General features: G+C 42.8%; 1 protein-coding gene across 3 annotated transcripts; it reads left to right on the top strand.

The window, feature by feature from the left end:
- The first annotated feature begins 617 nt into the window (after positions 1–617).
- NUDT17 (nudix hydrolase 17) lies at positions 618–16630 on the top strand. 3 transcript variants are annotated; one of them, XM_061553608.1, is made up of 10 exons: positions 618–758; positions 4647–4751; positions 7248–7352; positions 8957–9082; positions 9572–9755; positions 10725–10750; positions 11453–11545; positions 13071–13169; positions 13732–13877; positions 15627–16630. In XM_061553608.1, the coding sequence occupies exons 3-10, from the start codon at positions 7287–7289 to the stop codon at positions 15793–15795; spliced, it is 909 nt and encodes a 302-aa protein (XP_061409592.1). In that variant the 5' UTR covers positions 618–758; positions 4647–4751; positions 7248–7286; the 3' UTR covers positions 15796–16630. The 3 variants fall into 3 exon arrangements, with proteins under 3 accessions (XP_061409592.1, XP_061409594.1, XP_061409593.1); XM_061553610.1 differs by having other exon boundaries at positions 7245–7352; XM_061553609.1 differs by lacking the exon at positions 618–758 and adding an exon at positions 947–968.
- Positions 16631–17441: the final 811 nt, after the last annotated feature.

Here is a 17441-nt window from a genome sequence, read left to right as displayed (position 1 = left end):
CTCCACATTCATCTCCACATTCACCTCCACATTCACCACCACAGGATCTCGTTCTATTCACTTCCACATTCACCTCCACATTCACCTCCACAGGATCTCGTTATAGTCACCTCCACATTCACCTCCACATTCACTTCCACATTCACCTCCACATTCACCTCCACATTCACCTCCACATTCACCTCCACGGGATCTCGTTCTATTCACCTCCACATTCACCACCACAGGATCTCGTTCTATTCACTTCCACATTCACCTCCACATTCACCTCCACATTCACCTCCACAGGATCTCGTTATAGTCACCTCCACATTCACCTCCACATTCACTTCCACATTCACCTCCACATTCACCTCCACATTCACCTCCACAGGATCTCGTTCTATTCAACTCCACATTCACCTCCACATTCACTTCCACATTCACCTCCACAGGATCTCGTTCTATTCACTTCCACATTCACCTCCACATTCACCTCCACATTCACTTACACATTCACCTACACATTCACCTACACATTCACCTCCACATTCACCTCCACATTCACCTCCACAGGATCTCGTGCTATTCACTCAACACGGGATCCGGATCCCTCCCGTTCGCTTGACACGGGATCCGGTTCCGGATCAGCTGGGCTCCCGGCCACAGTCCAGAGGCCCTCCGTGCGTCGCCTGCCCGCGTCTCTCTGCGCCCTCGAGCAGGTCGCGTCCTTTGCTCTTCGCTGACATTCGCAGCAAACCGATGCAGGGCGATTGGCCGTGAGTATCTTGTGTGTGTGTGCCCGTCTGGTGCCATTCAAGCACCGTCGTGGTCAACGCGTTTCTCCCACCTCCCCCCGGTCTCTTGTTGAAGCGCGCCGGGCCACGGAACCCGCGACCCGAGTTGGATTCAACACCACGGCGACGATTGTTCGAACCGTTCCTGGGCAGCCCCTAGGTCGGCTCGGCCTCAAATGAGCACCTGGTGCGGTGCGTAAGACAAACAAAAAAACACTGCCACTGGGGAGACAAAGGCGGCCGGGCGTGGTGCTGGCTACTAGGGATGAACGATTAATCGATTTCGAATCGAAATTGCAATTTGAAGCAATGCGATTAGCACATTGCAAAGGCTGCGATTTTTTGCGATTTGAAAAGTCCTGTTTCTTATTGGAATTGTTTTATTTTTTATTATAACTTTATTTATTTATACTCTTTGGTTATTTCGGTAAATGTAACAATTGTTCTATTTTTGATTGTTCTATTTCAATAAACAAAATGTAATACATGTTGGAAGCATATTCTTGGTTCTTTCGGTAAAGTCACGTAGAAGGGAAATAATACAATTATAAAAATAAAACAATAATACATTTTCACGACGTTTATTATTATGTTTTATTTTTATTATTTCCCTTCTACGTGACTTTACCGAACGAACCAAGAAAATGAATCCCTGCAGACACGAAAGCTTCAAATCGAAAAATATTGGAAGCAATTAATATTTTTTAAAGTTATCATCCATTAGAATATATATAGCAGTTCGTATTTGATGGTATCATGTGGTAATGCTCCATCACATGTTTTAAATCTGTTACACCGTGAATATTGAACTGAAGCTTGACTTAAAATTTTTATCGCAAACCAAATCGCAATATCTGTCAGAAAAATCATAATTAGATATTTTCCCCAAATCGTTCATCCCTCCAGTGGCCACCCACCCCCTCGTGTGCCACGGTGCCACCCACCCCCTCGTGTGCCACCCACCCCCTCGTGTGCCACCCACCCCCTCGTGGGCCACCCACCCCCTCGTGTGCCACCCACCCCCTCGTGTGCCACGGTGCCACCCACCCCCTCGTGTGCCACGGTGCCACCAACCCCCTCGTGTGCCACGGTGCCACCCACCCCCTCGTGTGCCACCCACCCCCTCGTGTGCCACTCACCCCCTCGTGTGCCACCCACCCCCTCGTGTGCCACGGTGCCACCCACCCCCTCGTGTGCCACCCACCCCCTCGTGTGCCACGGTGCCACCCACCCCCTCGTGTGCCACTCACCCCCTCGTGTGCCACCCACCCCCTCGTGTGCCACGGTGCCACCCACCCCCTCGTGTGCCACCCACTCCCTCGTGTGCCACCCACCTCCTCGTGTGCCACCCACCCCCTCGTGTGCCACGGTGCCACCCACCCCCTCGTGGGCCACGGTGCCACCCACCCCCTCGTGTGCCACCCACCCCCTCGTGTGCCACCCACCCCCTCGTGTGCCACCCACCCCCTCGTGTGCCACCCACCCCCTCGTGGGTCACGGTGCCGGCCTTCACAGGTGCTGCTCGCCAACAGCACTTGCCCCTCAGTCTGTGCAGGCTATACTGGGGGAGGGGGTGGGATCTTTGTTTTGCCAAAATAAGATTTTGTTGTGCTCATAAACGCGCCATATGCGCTAAGTATAGAAATGGCAGAATTGACTCACGCGTTGTCTGGTGTTGAGGAAATTGCCTTGCTGTAATGATTACACGGGTGAAATGAGGTGCTCGTGTCGTGATGGCCTGTGGTTGACGATTATATGAACCGGCGCTGGGCCTCCCCTAGGTCGACTCAGCCTCAAATGAGTACCTGGTGCAGTGGTGTGTAGTAAACACCCCCTCGTGTACCGTGCCGGCCTTCATAGGTGCTCGTTGACAGCACTTGATTCAGCAGTCTGTTACAGGTTGTACGGGCGATATTTGTTTTTGTGGTTGAGGCTAATGACAGAGTAGCAGCCAAAGGAGGGAATGCGTTCCAACGCACGTCCACCATGGAGATGGAGCGATGACATCGCCTGGTGTGCAGGAGATGGATTATTGCATCGCGAGACCTTGAGCGATGGGGGAGGGCTTGGGAGAGGTAGCTGATGGCTGATGATCGAATCACGTTTTTCGTGCTCCGTATAGATGATATCATCAACCCATGGGCAATCTACTACTGGACGAAGGCCTACATGCTGCAGTGGAATAACGTGGTCAATCAATGCCAACATTTTAAAAACAAACTGCCTTATCCAGGTCTCATTATTTGCAGTGGAGCAAGTTGCTGCCAATGCATTGCTACTCTTAATGGCTGGAATAATCCACTCAAGATTCTGCAGACGTGTATACAATTTCGCCCATTTATGTGCATGTGTCTACAGCTAGGAAACAGATGGATTGGAAGAACAGCTGGGACTCCAATGGATTTAGGGACAGTTTCACACCTTGTTGAAATGGCCGGAATATATTGGTTTGGTGAATTGGCCCATGGAGATGCTGAGGCAATTTTGCCAAAAATTGGACGAAAAGGGAAATGTTTTAAGATGTGAAGTTAAAATCCCATGGATTGAATTGGCCCGAGAAAGCTTGTTAATAAATTAACTTGCACTCATAATGTTTTGAATTGTATGCCCCTCATAAAATATCTTGCTCGTGGCATTGTTAAATATTTGTCAGGCGTGTGGGTCGTGACTATTTCCTGTGTGGTGCAATATTTGCAACGGCTGTTACCTTTGTACCTGATGTCATCAAATAAACATGTAGGGTTGTTGAATGGCCACTGCTTTGGCTTGGGAAACACTCAGAAGCAAATGGATCATTCCCTCCTTTTGAGCTGAAAATACATTTCAGTAAACTATCCCATATCTGACATCACATATCTGCTCTCATTGATTAACCACCTGCACCTAATGCAGTATTTTGCATGGTGTGACGGCATTCGTTTTTTACATATTCTCAATCTCGCGTACATTTACTTATAAAGTACTTTAAAGCAGGGTATGCTTTAGTGTTCAGTAGCCTAGTTGTGCATGGCCTATCCTTTTCGGCATCTGATGAAAGTGGTGGCTGTTAAAGTCACTCAACTTAATCCAATACGTTTTCCTCATACTCTTAGGTTTTTCGGTAAAGTCACGTAGGGGAAAATAAATAAATAATAAAAACTATAATTGAAATAATAATAGAAATAGATTTACTGTCTCACTTGAGACAGTAAATCTAGCTGTGACGGTCCCACCTGATGACAGAGACTTGTGTTGCCTCCGAAACGTCGTGATTTATTTTTTTATTTCTATAAATGATTATTTGAATTATATTTTATTTTTTATTTTTCCCTACGTGACTTTACCGAAAAACCTAAGAGTACGTTTTGCTCAGTTATTTTACTTAATATTCTGATTCTGTAGTAGATGTTGTAATATCGAGATGGTACAGTGCACCCTATGGAACACTGAAGGTCTCTGTGCCCTCTGATTTGGAGCATGTGTGTTTCACATCTAGAAATAAAAGCCAGAACCAGATCAAATTTCGTATATGTTGTGAAATTGTTCTAAATCGTCAGCCGTGTTCTATGCTTTGCTGCATGAAATGCCTGTCCACGGCGACGCCAGCCATCATGGTCTTGCGATGCCACAATACGTCTCCTGCACATTGCTCCAAACATTTCTGTACACGACCTTTGTTTTACTAATGTATCTTAATCTCAACCCATTACATTCTTCAATAGTATCCTATAGTTCATGTCTATTGGTTGTTACAATGACTTCTCGAAAAAAAAATGTGTCGTTAATATCATCTTCATTGTTTATACCTTTATTGCTCCAATCCAATTTTAACTTTGGGAGCACGCTTGTAACGGCTTGCGTTTTGTCTGTGACCGCGTTGTTGTGTAACAGAAGGTGGCGGGGCGTGCCAAGTCCCTGCTTTGCTTGTAAATGGAGAGGGTGTTCGTTTACCTGTTGAGGAAAAACACCTTGCCCGTGTACGCCAAGCTTACCCAGGTCAGCGCCGGGTCCCACAGTCACTTTGCATAACACCTGGGCTTAACCGATACATGCCACGAAAAAAATCAACAAACATTGATAATATATCTTCTTGGTTCTTTCGGTAAAGGCACGTGGAAGGGAAATAATAAAATATTAAAAATTAAACATAATAAAATACAATTCTCACGACGTTTCGGCCACAACGCAAGCAGCCGTCCTCAGGTGAATAACAGGGCTGTTCTTCACCTGAGGACGGCCCTGTTCTTCACCTGAGGACGGCTGCTTGCGTTGTGGCCGAAACGTCATGAGAATTGTATTTTATTATGTTTTATTTTATTATTTTATTATTTCCCTTCTACGTGACTTTACCGAAAAAACCAAGAAGATTAATCCCTGCAGTCACGAAAGCTTTAAATCGAAAAAATTGATAATATATCTTCTTAGAATTGGCCTTTAACATTATTTGAAAGTTATTCTTCATACAATATCTGTAGCATAATTTAATTATTTTACATTTACCAAATGCATGTCATGAGCATGGAGCTGGAAATCAAGATTGATGGTCCCAGTGGTGCTCATGCAATAACAACAGCCTGGCCACCCTTGAATGCAGCAAGTAGCCAACTGTTGCTGTACTCACTTGGGGGTCCTTCCATCATCCGCACTCTTACGTATGGAACACTTGTGCTACATGCTGTTTCTGATTAAGGCACCCTCTTCGAGAGAGGTTATGTCACAGATGTTATTTCTACATCTATAAAATGTAGTTACGTAACATGACTTGTCATGGATGTAGCTTTTCCTGTTTTTGAAGAACCAATCTGAATAGTTTTTTAAGGAATGAAAATTGTACAGTTTTTTCAAATGCCTATTGAACAATGTAACACTATACAATGGTATTCAATATTTGTGCTGCATTCCATAAAAAAAATATTTGAAAGACATGTTTCACAGACGTATGTGTCATGTTTGTGAGCATCTCATGCAAATAAACAACTTTATATATTTTTGTTTCAACCATAATGCCAAGGAAGCAAGGTACTTTTTTAATATAAGCTGGGAAAACTATTATTAAAACTTAAAATAGGTTTGAATATTCAACACAATATATAGAACGTAAATATAAAATGTTTCACTTTTATTTAAGCGGTAGTGGCAAGATGGAAATTTTGTTAGCGAAAAAAAATCTCCAGTGAGTATGCCAAAATCCCAGCGGTACACCATATGTTCAATATACAGTACCTAGTAAAGTCAAGGATCATTGCTTACCTGGCTGCAGCATACTAAATAATAATAATAATGCCTTCTAGTTAGTTGAAAAAGCCACAATGAGTATTCGTGAGTTTTGGGATGTTTGACCAAATTCCATTTTTTTGTGTTTAGCATTGTGGAAGAAAGTGCACACCTCAGGAAATCACACACTTGGGGGATAACACTCACTTGTATGCTCAAATAATTTCAACAATCCACTTGCTGTACTGCCATCTCCTAACCACCTTACCGTTCATTTCATACAACACTTGGTATTCTTAGGCAGTCTCCCATCTAAGTACTAAGCTTCCACGATCTGACGATATTGGGTGCAATCAGGTCGACACTAACGATGGAATAACAGAGAGGACACGCCTGAGAGGATGTTCACCGCAGAGATGGAGCAAGGATATCAGCTTGTGTGCAGGAGCAAGATGAGTTGTTGCATTGCGAGACCCTGATAGGTGGCTTCGGTTGGGCAGACATTCATCGAGCAGTCGATATATCAAGACGTGAAGGGTTTGGGTGACCCCAGTAAGCTCATGATTAAATAACTAATTCCCAACCATCCAGTTTTGAAATTTTATGTCCTAATTTTAGGTTTTGCGCAGCAGTTTTAAACATTTATCTGCCAAGCGTATGTGGGAGTTTACTTTTGATTCTCAGTGTTGAGCAATATTTGCAAAGGTTATCACAAGTCACCTTTGTACCTGAACGCATCAGATAAAGATAGGGATTGGCCTGATCACTGTTCTGGTTTGGAAAACAGTCGATCTCGTTGCAGTCTTTCATTAAAAGCAGGTTTGTTATGATCAGTACTGTATTGGACAGCTGGTAAATACAACCCAGAAGAGGGCCACATTCCCTTTAAAGTATTCTTAAGTTTTTTCGGTAAAGTCACGTAGGTAAAAAATATAAATTAATAAAAGTAAAATAAAATTAAATAAAAATAATTTTATTTTAATTTTACTTTTATTAAGTTTAATTTTTTACCTACGTGACTTTACCGGAAAAAACCTAAGAATATGAATCCTTGCAGTAACGAAAGCTTCAAATCTAGAATCCCTTTAAAGTGTGTAACTATGAGTATTTCATTCACTATTCGAATGACAGCAAGTTCTTTAAAGCATATGAGGTCACAGATCTTAACTGTAGGGTACTGGTACTGTAACTGAAATAAATGCATACTTTGTAGCGTCACTGACACGTAGCGCGGTTTGTAACGGCTCTCATGTGTCTGGCCACGTTGTTGTGTAGCAGAAGGTGGCGGGGCGTGCCAAGTCCCTGCTTTGCTTGTAAATGGAGAGGGTGTTCGTTTACCTGTTGAGGAAAAACACCTTGCCTGTGTGCGCCAAGTTTACCCAGGTAAGCGCCGGATCCCACAGTCACCTTACCACAATCGCACGGGCGCTCACTGAATTAAATACCCAAAACCTGGGCTTAACGAATATAGATGCTGCAAAAAAAATCGACAAACATTTCTCATCTTCTTGGTTCTTTCGGTAAAGTCACGTAGAAGGGAAGTAATAAAATAATAAAAAATATTATTTTAAAATAATAAAAAATATTATTTTATTATAATAAAAAATATTATTTTATTACTTCCCTTCTACGTGACTTTACTGAAAGAACCAAGAAGATGAATCCCTGCAGTCACGAAAGCTTTAAATCGAAATTTAAACATTTCTCACTCAATTATTTTTTCATTCGTTGGACTTTAAATGTAACAGGAAAATTTTTAAGTGATCAAACATCTGTGAACATCATCAACGGCCACAATCTGTCCACTGGTGGTGATACAACTAAATCGTAATTGATACACCTATTGCCAATCCACCACTGGATGAAGACCTCCCCATGCCGTCTCAGTCATGGAGGGTTTGATCATATTCATCATGCTGGTCAGTGCGGGTTGTTGATGCAAAGCCCCCAGAATTGGTTAAAATCTCACTTGCCACTGATGTTGGCCATGGCCAGGAATCAAACTCAAGGCACTGGCTTCAAAGCAAACGGCACAAACCACTGCAACCACCGCTCCCACCCCCAAAAAATACCTCCCGCGTCATGTAAAGACTCTTAATTTCTGCACTTGACTGTCATGAGTATAGAACTGAACGTTGTCTAGTGGTGCCCATAGTAGGAAAATCGACAGCATCGCCACCTGTTACTGTACTCACTTGGAGCTATTTTCACCACTGCCACGTTTACGGAATTTTGGAGCACGTTTGTGTTCCATGCCGTTTCTCATTGACGCACCGTCCTTGAGAGACGTTCTATATTTTTTTGTTCATCTGTAACCTGTAGGTTTGAAACATGATTGGATATGGACATAGCTTTCACTGTTCGTGAAAAACCAATCCAAATTGCTTTTAACGGGTTTATAACATTAATAGTTTTGTAATGCAAAATAACTTCATGTTATTGTTTGTCCACACAGTAAATACAAAATATTATTGGACATTATACCTCATCATACTGTGTTTGTGCAAATCTTGTGTAATTAAAATACACTTAACTGTATTATTTGTTGTTTAAAATATAAGCTTGAAGGCAGCTCAAATGACACGTACAATGTATGCATGAGAAAAGAGTTTTTCCCAACTTAAATTTCTTCCCAATTTTCTGCATAATTCGGCTCGACCTTCCTCTGCGTTAGTGTAAAAATCCACCCACTCATGAATATTAATGAGGGGGGCGGTGGGTCTCGTGTGGAGTGACGTCACGCGGGGGGGTGGGCCTCATGTGGAGTGACGTCACGCGCGGGACACACACATTTTTGGCTTATAGTAATATAATATACCACACCTCCCCATGTAATTTTTCCTGGACACCTTTTAGTGTAATCACAAACATAGCACCATGTATGATTCTCATCCATCGTAGGTAGAGATCTGATAATATTGGGCACATTTGGGGTGATTCATTGGTAAGCACAGCTGCACTATTTCACTCTACTGCTGTCTGCACAGAGCGTGACAGATTACTTCAGCAGTGATGGAGCACAGCAACTAACTGTGAGCTGCAAGCTGCAGGAAAATCGCTTTCTTATTTCGGACTGCGTGGATCTACCCGGAGCAGAGTTGGTCCCACTCAAGGCATGGAGACTAAACATTTTTTTACCGCACTCACCGCATCGTCCAACTCATGTTTAAGTACTCCAGTAGTCGATTTTGAATGATGAATCAATGCATCGTCGCTACATAGTTCCATATACCACGTGTAAAGTAACTCTTCTGTGTTGAATAATAAAAAGCTGTCTGTTGAGTGTACACACACATGCAGTACTTTTAACAATGTACTGGATGAGGGCCTGCACATGTTGTGCAGGTCGCAGGGGTTATTTAAATATACTTTACCATGCTGTTCTAGATTTCAAGTTTTCGTGACTGCAAGGGTCCATAAACCAAAGAGTATTTATCATGCTGATCAGTGCGGGTCGATTAAGGTGGGGAGCAGAGATTAGCAATAGTATAGCAAAGTAATGGACTTTGCTAATGTTGTGCACTGCCTTCTGTTAAATGCAGCAACCGCTCCCCCCCCCCCCCCCCCCGTGCGTATCCCTGATTGCTTGTTGTGCACGGTAGCGAGCTGCAGACTGCCCCATCCAGCACCTGAGCCCGGACGACGCGCGTGACCTTCCCCGCGAGACGCTGGCGCGGGGGATTGACGTCGGCGTGGCCGTCGTGCTGCAGTCTGTGGACGCGCGCGTGCTGTTGACGCGCAGGGCGGCGCAGCTCTCCATCTTCCCCAACGTCTGGGTGCCCCCCGGTATGTTGGGGACAAACGGATGACGAGCACCTGCTCTGTGCGTCCTTAATGAGCGAGCGGGGGGGGGGGGGGGGGCAGTGGGGTTGGGGAGCAGCGGCAGTTTGGTAATGTTTGTGAATTTTGGTGCGGTTTAAAAAAAAACAAAAGCGCCCAAAGTTGGAATACCGTTGTCATACCGCTGGGGAGGTGGCACACCCAGTCAGGTTGATTAATGACCCAGAACTCTTTCATTACAGTCGCTAACCGCCGACGGTTGGTGGCTTCTGTATCACTCTGCTGTTGCCACTACGGTAGTTACTGTTCCTGTGCACTTCATGCCTTAATTCGTCCACCCATGTTGCCATAATTGACTTTTCTCTCGTCCGTATTGTGTTCAGCCACCACACCGCAGATCAAACACTTCTGTGTCTGCTTCTATCCACTGACTGCTAAACGTTGGAATTTCCTCCCATCATCTGCTTCGGTTCAACGTGGAATACATTGTAGTCAATATTGGTTATTGAACCCCAATCAGGTTCATTATTATTACATACTTGGAATTAAAATCTGGAATGCTTCATGAGCTTTGTAATTTACATGATTATGACCAACTATGTGATGATAAGCATGCCAGGGAATTGAAAAATTATAGAGATCGGATGCCATTTAATATAAATCAACTTTTTTTTACAATCTGACCCAGTTGTGTGTTATTTAACAGGCACTTAACTCTGTTTGTAGACATCACATATTTTCGAGGCTGGTCCCTTTGTTTAACTGCCTTTTGGATATTCCTAATGCATTTTCCTTATATCGTTTATATATTAGGACTGTTTTACTGTAATACATCAGCATGTACAATATAAATGCGTTGTGTAAGATTTTGCATTCACCACAGATATAGTTTAAGATGAAGGCCTTTTGCTTTCTGTTGTATTATTTAAGTCAGCTGCCCATTGTATTCACGACCCAATGTTTGTGTACCCACAGGGGGTCACGTGGATCCAGGAGAACAGGTTGAGATTTTCTCTTCTATTTCTGCTTTCATGTACCTAACTCAGAAGTCTTTATTGGACACATGTTATCTATTTGTGGTCCCACGTGATTGATTCATTTGGAATTTATTACAGAATTTATGTGATGTATTGCATACAATCTATACATCTCTGTTGGAAAATGTTTTCGATTATTTTTATAGCGATATATTTTCCATCATTTTATTATCTGAATATCGTGCGTCTAGATTCAGTGCAGTGCTATGCTGTAAAGTTAGGTTACAGTTAGTGCAATCTCTTGCGGTTAATGGTGTGTGTTGAATGGTAAGCCCCAGGCAATAGTTGGACTTAGGCCACTGCAATAAAATAACCTTGACCTGCAGTCACAGGAATGCAAGCCTAATGAACCCATTAAACTAACATATTCGAATGGCTGCCTTCCACACATCTGAAAAACATGTTGCAGACGTGTTCCTAAGGGAATTATCTGCTGACAATTGAGAAAGTCAGTGCTTAATCCGATATGAAATGTACTGTCTTCAAGTGTATTGTCAAATCAAGGGTGCTTCTTTCTTAAGACCCAACACCTTTAAATGTAAACGTGTTTTGTACTCCGTAGTACTTTAAGGTAGGGTTTAGCAAAAGACCAACATTGATCTTTGTAGACATCAAATTAAGATTGCAAAAACTTAACGAATGCCGCCCGATATTTTTTTTTCTCAGCTTCTGGAAGCTGGGCTGCGGGAGCTGAGAGAGGAGACTGGTCTGCAGATGTCACCATCCGAATGCACCATCACCACCTTGGGCCTGTGGGAGGTAAGCAGTGCTTCTCACCGGGCATGTAACACTTCATGAGTTCGGTTTAGATGCTCCACAACGATGTTGTTGGACCCTCTGTCAATCCGCCATGGGGTCAAGGCCTCCCCATGCTGTATCAGTCATGGGGATCGTTTGGCGACACTTCACCATTGCTGGTCAGTGTCGGTTGGTGAAGGAGGAGGGTGGGTCCAGGTTCAGATATAAACTTTATTTTATTTCCCCAGGTGAGAAACTCATGGGACCAGGATAGACTCATTTGCAAGAGTGACCTGGGATACTTTCAGCTGATGTGAGCTTTGGTCAGGAATTGAACCTAGGTCAATGGGATCATAGTACAGTGCATCAAGCACTGTGGCACTGGTCTGCCTACAATACATATTTTATCTTGTGTCGGTAGGAAATGTTTGTTGATTACATTTTTTTAGGAAAAACAAACTCCAAAGACATTAAAACCGTGCTGCAATACAAGTGAGCAAGATGATGTAAATGATATCACAACAAATGACACAATACAAACAAGACGATACAGGTGTGACAGTACCATTGAAACAAACACACTACACAGTACAGATTAGAGAGTGCAGAGGAGAGCATTCAGGAGTAGTACAAACAAAAGAAAAAAATATGAATTCTTGAATACATTGTTGGCATGTAAACGTGTAATAATTAACCAATTAATATTGATTCTCATGTATTTTGTACACGATACATGCATTTAATAATATATTCGATTCATGCAAATCTTCCTTTTTGTCAATGGACTGAGTGAACAAGACAAAACGTGACACATTTAAGACACTAGGATGCAGTCCTGGGTTCAAGATACTCAACATGATGTTTAGTATACAACTTGGAGGCTCTTGCATGACCTCATACAAGACATTTAACATCATAAAAATAATAATAAGCCATCTTTCGTGAGAAATATACATTACCGCTTGCATGGGTCTTGCAGGCCTGACCAATGGAAGAGTGCAGACTATTTCAAGACTGCATCCTAGGGTTGTGACAGACAGTACGAGCATGACAGCACAGATGGAACACCAAAAAACATGTATTCTTGAATTTAATCATGACCCTGAACGATGACAAATCATCCTAAATCAGGGTATAGTGAATGGCTACATGTCAGACATTTGTCCTCATGAAATCAACCCGAGACTCTATCCCCACCTAAGGGGCATCTAGGAGTATTGCAGAAAATAAGAGCCCCATATTCTTGGGTCTTTCGGTAAAGTTACATCGATAGGTTGAAAGTAAATCACAAAAAATAACCAAAAAAACCTACGTTTCGATCGCAACACAAGCGGTCGTCTTCAGGACCGCTTGTGTTGCGATCGAAACGTCGTAGTTTGTTGTTATTTTTTGTGATTTTCTTTGAACCTATCGATGTGACTTTACCGAAAGACCCAAGAATATGAATTCCTGCAGTCACGAAAGCTTTAAGTCAAGATTTAAGAGTCCCATGTTACCAAGTTTAACTTGAAGGTGTGAAACTGGCCATCTTTTTCCCCTCCTGCAGTCGGTCTATCCGGGAAATCTCATCCGAGGTCTTCCCAGAAGGCATCATATTGTGGTTTATGCCTTGGTGCAAACATCCCTTCTGCACCAGCAATTACAGGTATCCGAGTCAAGCAACCTTCGCAACCATTCATCCAACACCTTACGTAAAAATAGGTATGTTCAAGTATTTCGCCTGGAAAATCCCCTTGGGATGGAAGGGTGTCCAAGATTTAGCAAACACGTAGTGACACGTATACAAACATGTAATGACACATAAATATGCATACTTGTACAACATAGATATTTTACATTCATTAGTCTTTGAAAGTGAGGATTTATATACTTTATATATAATAACCTGCAACTCATAATTAGGTTGGACACATGCTTTGGGATTTGAATGGCAGATTTCAGAACACTATAGTCTGATTACAAATTTAAGTAATGCAGTTTTTAAGTTTCTGCACATGCATACCTTATATCTGCACATTTGCCTGTCCACATTTGTCTTTGCTGCTTCAGCGGGTTCCGACTGAAGTCAGAGCTGGTCCCAACTTTGCTTAATGCATCAATGCAAATGGGAACGTTCATCTGAAAGACCCAGAGGCCGATAGACTGAAAATTGCGTTTCGCTTCAGCGGTGTAAGCCTGCCTGCCTCGGGCGCGTGCGCTTGTTGCAGGAACACGTCGCCCTGTGTGTGGACGAGGTGAGCGCTTGTGCATGGATCGACCCGGACACGGCCAGAGCCATTGTGTCATCTGCGGAAAATGCCAAGTCCCACCCACAAATAAGCCAACCACCCAAGGGTATTCCTGCTACATTCAGGTACACTGCACAACAAGTTCACCGCAACACTCGCCAACAAGGTGTGCTGTTTAATAGTAAACTGTAAATATGATTGTGAGTGGCTAGAGAAAATTGCACTTTATGAAAACCTCTTTTCCAATTTTTCATGTGCGCAAAAGCTCCTGCTGTAGTAAAAGTGCTAAAAAATGTATGCAGTTGTTGAAAACACAGGAGTCTTAAAGAATGGTGATCATTTAGCAAAACAGAGCAATTTACAGTACCGTACTGTATAAACTATATACTGTATGTATTTATTAATTACAATACTGTATTGCACAGTAAAATGTAAAACAAATAATAGGTAAATTCTTAGCCTACCTATATGAACTGCAATTTAATAGAAAGTTTTTCAGGAAACAATCCTATCTGCTATAAAAACTTTTAACATGCATTGAACGTATCGTATCGCGATCGTAAGATCGAAATATCGTAAGTCAGACCATTGTAACTCGGGGACTATCTTATATTGCGAGCATGAGAATCGATTTCAGTTGATGTCATCACATCCGTAGCTATCTGCATATGCTGACCGTGGGTACATGTTACGAGAATATTCCCTCATGCCACGTTCCCAAGACCATTGGGAATTGAGCTTTCCTGGTTTATGAACCAATCAAAGTGGACTCGGATCAGATTCCCACAATAGCTGTACTAGGCCAACAACGTCGCTGTTTAACAAGACCATGCGGCTCACTCTCCCCAAGAGGGCTGCACACTTTTAGCCAGGCCGCTTCTAAGACAGAAATGTGATGTCACGCGGGTCAACAAGGAAATGGTAAGCGTGGTCATTGGCTTTAGCTGTGGAGTTTAACTTAAGCCGCCTAACCAAGAATATGGGGTGGAGAAGTGGTGCCACAGTGGATAGCACACTGTGCTCAAAACCTGGAAGCCTGAGTGCAGTAAGTTCTCATTTAACACGATGGGTTCCTGAAAAGTGGCGCACTTTAAGTGAAAACAATTTCGCCATAAATAATGTAACGATAAAGCTTGGCGAGATACGATGTATGCGCACACGGTGAGGTGGCGGGGCAAATAACTGAGGGTATGTTATTAGGCGCTGCACAGCTCAAGTAGTTAGTCGTCGACTGCTCAGAAACTCCATTATAACGAGCGCATTTGGCTGCTCAATATCGCTCGTACTTTGTCACGAAAATGTATGCATTCCCCGTGTGTAAATCCCGTGGGGAATCGGAAATGCGAGAAATCGTGGTCTACGTAATTTACAGAGTTTGCGTAAGCCAACCGGTGGCCTGGGACCCTGGGCATCAGTTTGATTCATGGCCGAGGCTAGCATCAATGGTTCGTGATATCTGAATCAGTGCAGAAATCACTCACCGATTAGCATGAAGTATGGGTAAAATAATAACTGACCAATAATATCCAGCAGTGTATATGAAATATAATTATTACCAAACATATTACACCCTTTTTCCCCCATTCCAGCCATGGAGGGGCTAGAGAACCCAGAGGCTGAGTTCACAGGGCCACATGATAAGGAACTCCCTTCCCCCTGCCATCGACTCCCTATCCATTCAAGTCTAGGCTCAAGCTCTCAGCCTGTGAATGACAAGACTACCTCTACACACTATGCACCGCTTCTGTGCTGCATCTTGAGCTGCAGTTGCTTGTCTGCCCTGGACCGACAGGTTGCCTTCACAGTGGTGGTGGGAATGCAGGATCACTCAAAAGGGGTTGGCTCTTCCTAATTATTCTCGTGACCTCCCTCAGTGCGACGGTGATGAAGGGGAGCAGGCAGGAGCTGGAGGCCTTGCCCACTTCGTGCCTGCTGGCCCAGGTCCCCTCGTCAGGCCCCGACGTGGAACGGGTCAGCACGGGCACCGTGTACGCGCTGCAGCTCTGGTTGCAGCAGCTCCACAACCGAAAAGAGCAACAATGATGAACTTTGCTTTCTTTCGAACCCAAAAACAATATTCGGCGACTTGAATCATTTGACAAATTGTAAATGTATTTTTTTGTATTTATTAAAATGTAAGCAGTTGGACATTATTTTTTTTAGCTCTAAAAGTTTAGTTTGTGTTTTCAATTCCCAAAAAATAATTGTTTACTTTTTTACGTATATAAAACAGAAATACCAGTTTGTTTTTTAGCACCATTTATCTGGGACTTTGATAATTGTCCATGAGGTTTTTTGGGTTCTATTGCATAACTATAAACGTGTTGTTAAACCCACAACCACCCAACACAGCCAATTAAGGGTTGCCACGTAAACAAACATGCCAATTAGTTACTAGTTCAGCACACCGGTGTATTGGAGTAAACCAACATTCACAATTCGAGTATGACCTTTCACCGGTCATTGCAACCAGCCTCATCAGGTGACAGCCAGTGTGCTGAACTAGTGATTAACATGTTTTGTTTACGTGACAAACCTTACTAATTGGCGTGTCGAGTGGCGACAGGTTTAACGATACATTTATATTTAAGCGATCAAACCCAAAAAAGCCTTATGGATTATATTGATCGCGAAAGCGTACGTGTTAAATTCATAATTGTCTTGCCATGGTAGTTTTTTGACGCACCTGACTTTGGAATATTCAGAGAATATTCTGAACCTTCTTATTTTGTTCAACAGGCATGACAACAAATTGGGTGGTTCGATTTTCAAGATTTTAAGATATGACCTATATTTTGGTTAAAGGACTTGTGATTGTGTCTTGCACCTGCATATTTTTCCCCAACAGAGGCATTATTAAAAGAGTAATTGACCAAGACACCCGTGTTTTTTTTATTCCTATAAACATCATCACATCCGAAAACACTGCTTCATCACGGCATATGTATTATTGAGCAGATCTGCATGATTTGAAATCTAAAACGTAGGCATTACACGTAAGCTGATATTTATGTAATGCATATCATCTGTAGCATCACTAATGCAGTCATCCTTAATTCGCATTCTTTATACAAAATATACTATTTTTATACATCTGTACTTATATATCCGATTAGCAGTTGGCTACGAACGGTGTGAACGAAGTTCAACATACATGCGATACATATCATTTTTAGTCTGCCACTCTTTACATTTTAAAAATGAGAGTTCATTTTTTTAGGTGCAATTGATTACCCTCGAACGATCATTTCATAATTACTCAATCTAAATTTAAGCTCTCAAAATTAAAAAATATTTGGTTTGGTTGTCATGTGACAAACAGGTGGGAAATTGCTATCCCCTGCTGTTGATGAGGTCACTTAAAGGGATCTCAGAAATAGATTATTAACTTCTTCTGTGCACCCATAATGCGGGGATTTGCACTGCTCTGCAAAGGTTCCAATGTATTCTTCATCTCGTTAAAATATGCCAATAGCATAATTGGGATGTAAGTGGAGAAAAAATACAAGAGGCAGCATGGAACACGTAGATGCTGTAACACGGAACAATACTTATCCCTGTGACAGAACGTGCTGCGGCAGTAACACACTTGCGTTTCATCAGCATCTTAGACGGCACACACACTTATTGTGGGGCGCATTAAGTGGGTTCAGGACGTTCTTTACTCAAACAGGGCTTAACCTCTGGAT

The sequence above is a fragment of the Lethenteron reissneri genome, chromosome 18, assembly GCF_015708825.2.
Source record: "Lethenteron reissneri isolate LAM-NWPU_2019-01 chromosome 18, ASM1570882v1, whole genome shotgun sequence".
Taxonomy (NCBI): Eukaryota; Metazoa; Chordata; class Hyperoartia; order Petromyzontiformes; family Petromyzontidae; genus Lethenteron; species Lethenteron reissneri.
This window is presented reverse-complemented; position numbering and strand designations above follow the sequence as displayed.

Excerpts from the sequence above, each read along its gene's own strand:
- NUDT17 (XM_061553608.1), top strand. The coding sequence starts at position 7,287 with ATGGAGAGGGTGTTCGTTTACCTGTTGAGGAAAAACACCTTGCCTGTG. Across the intron at positions 7,353-8,956 it reads TGTGCGCCAAGTTTACCCAG|AGCGTGACAGATTACTTCAG; the intron begins GTAAGCGCCGGA and ends CTGTCTGCACAG. Across the intron at positions 13,878-15,626 it reads GGTATTCCTGCTACATTCAG|TGCGACGGTGATGAAGGGGA; the intron begins GTACACTGCACA and ends GACCTCCCTCAG.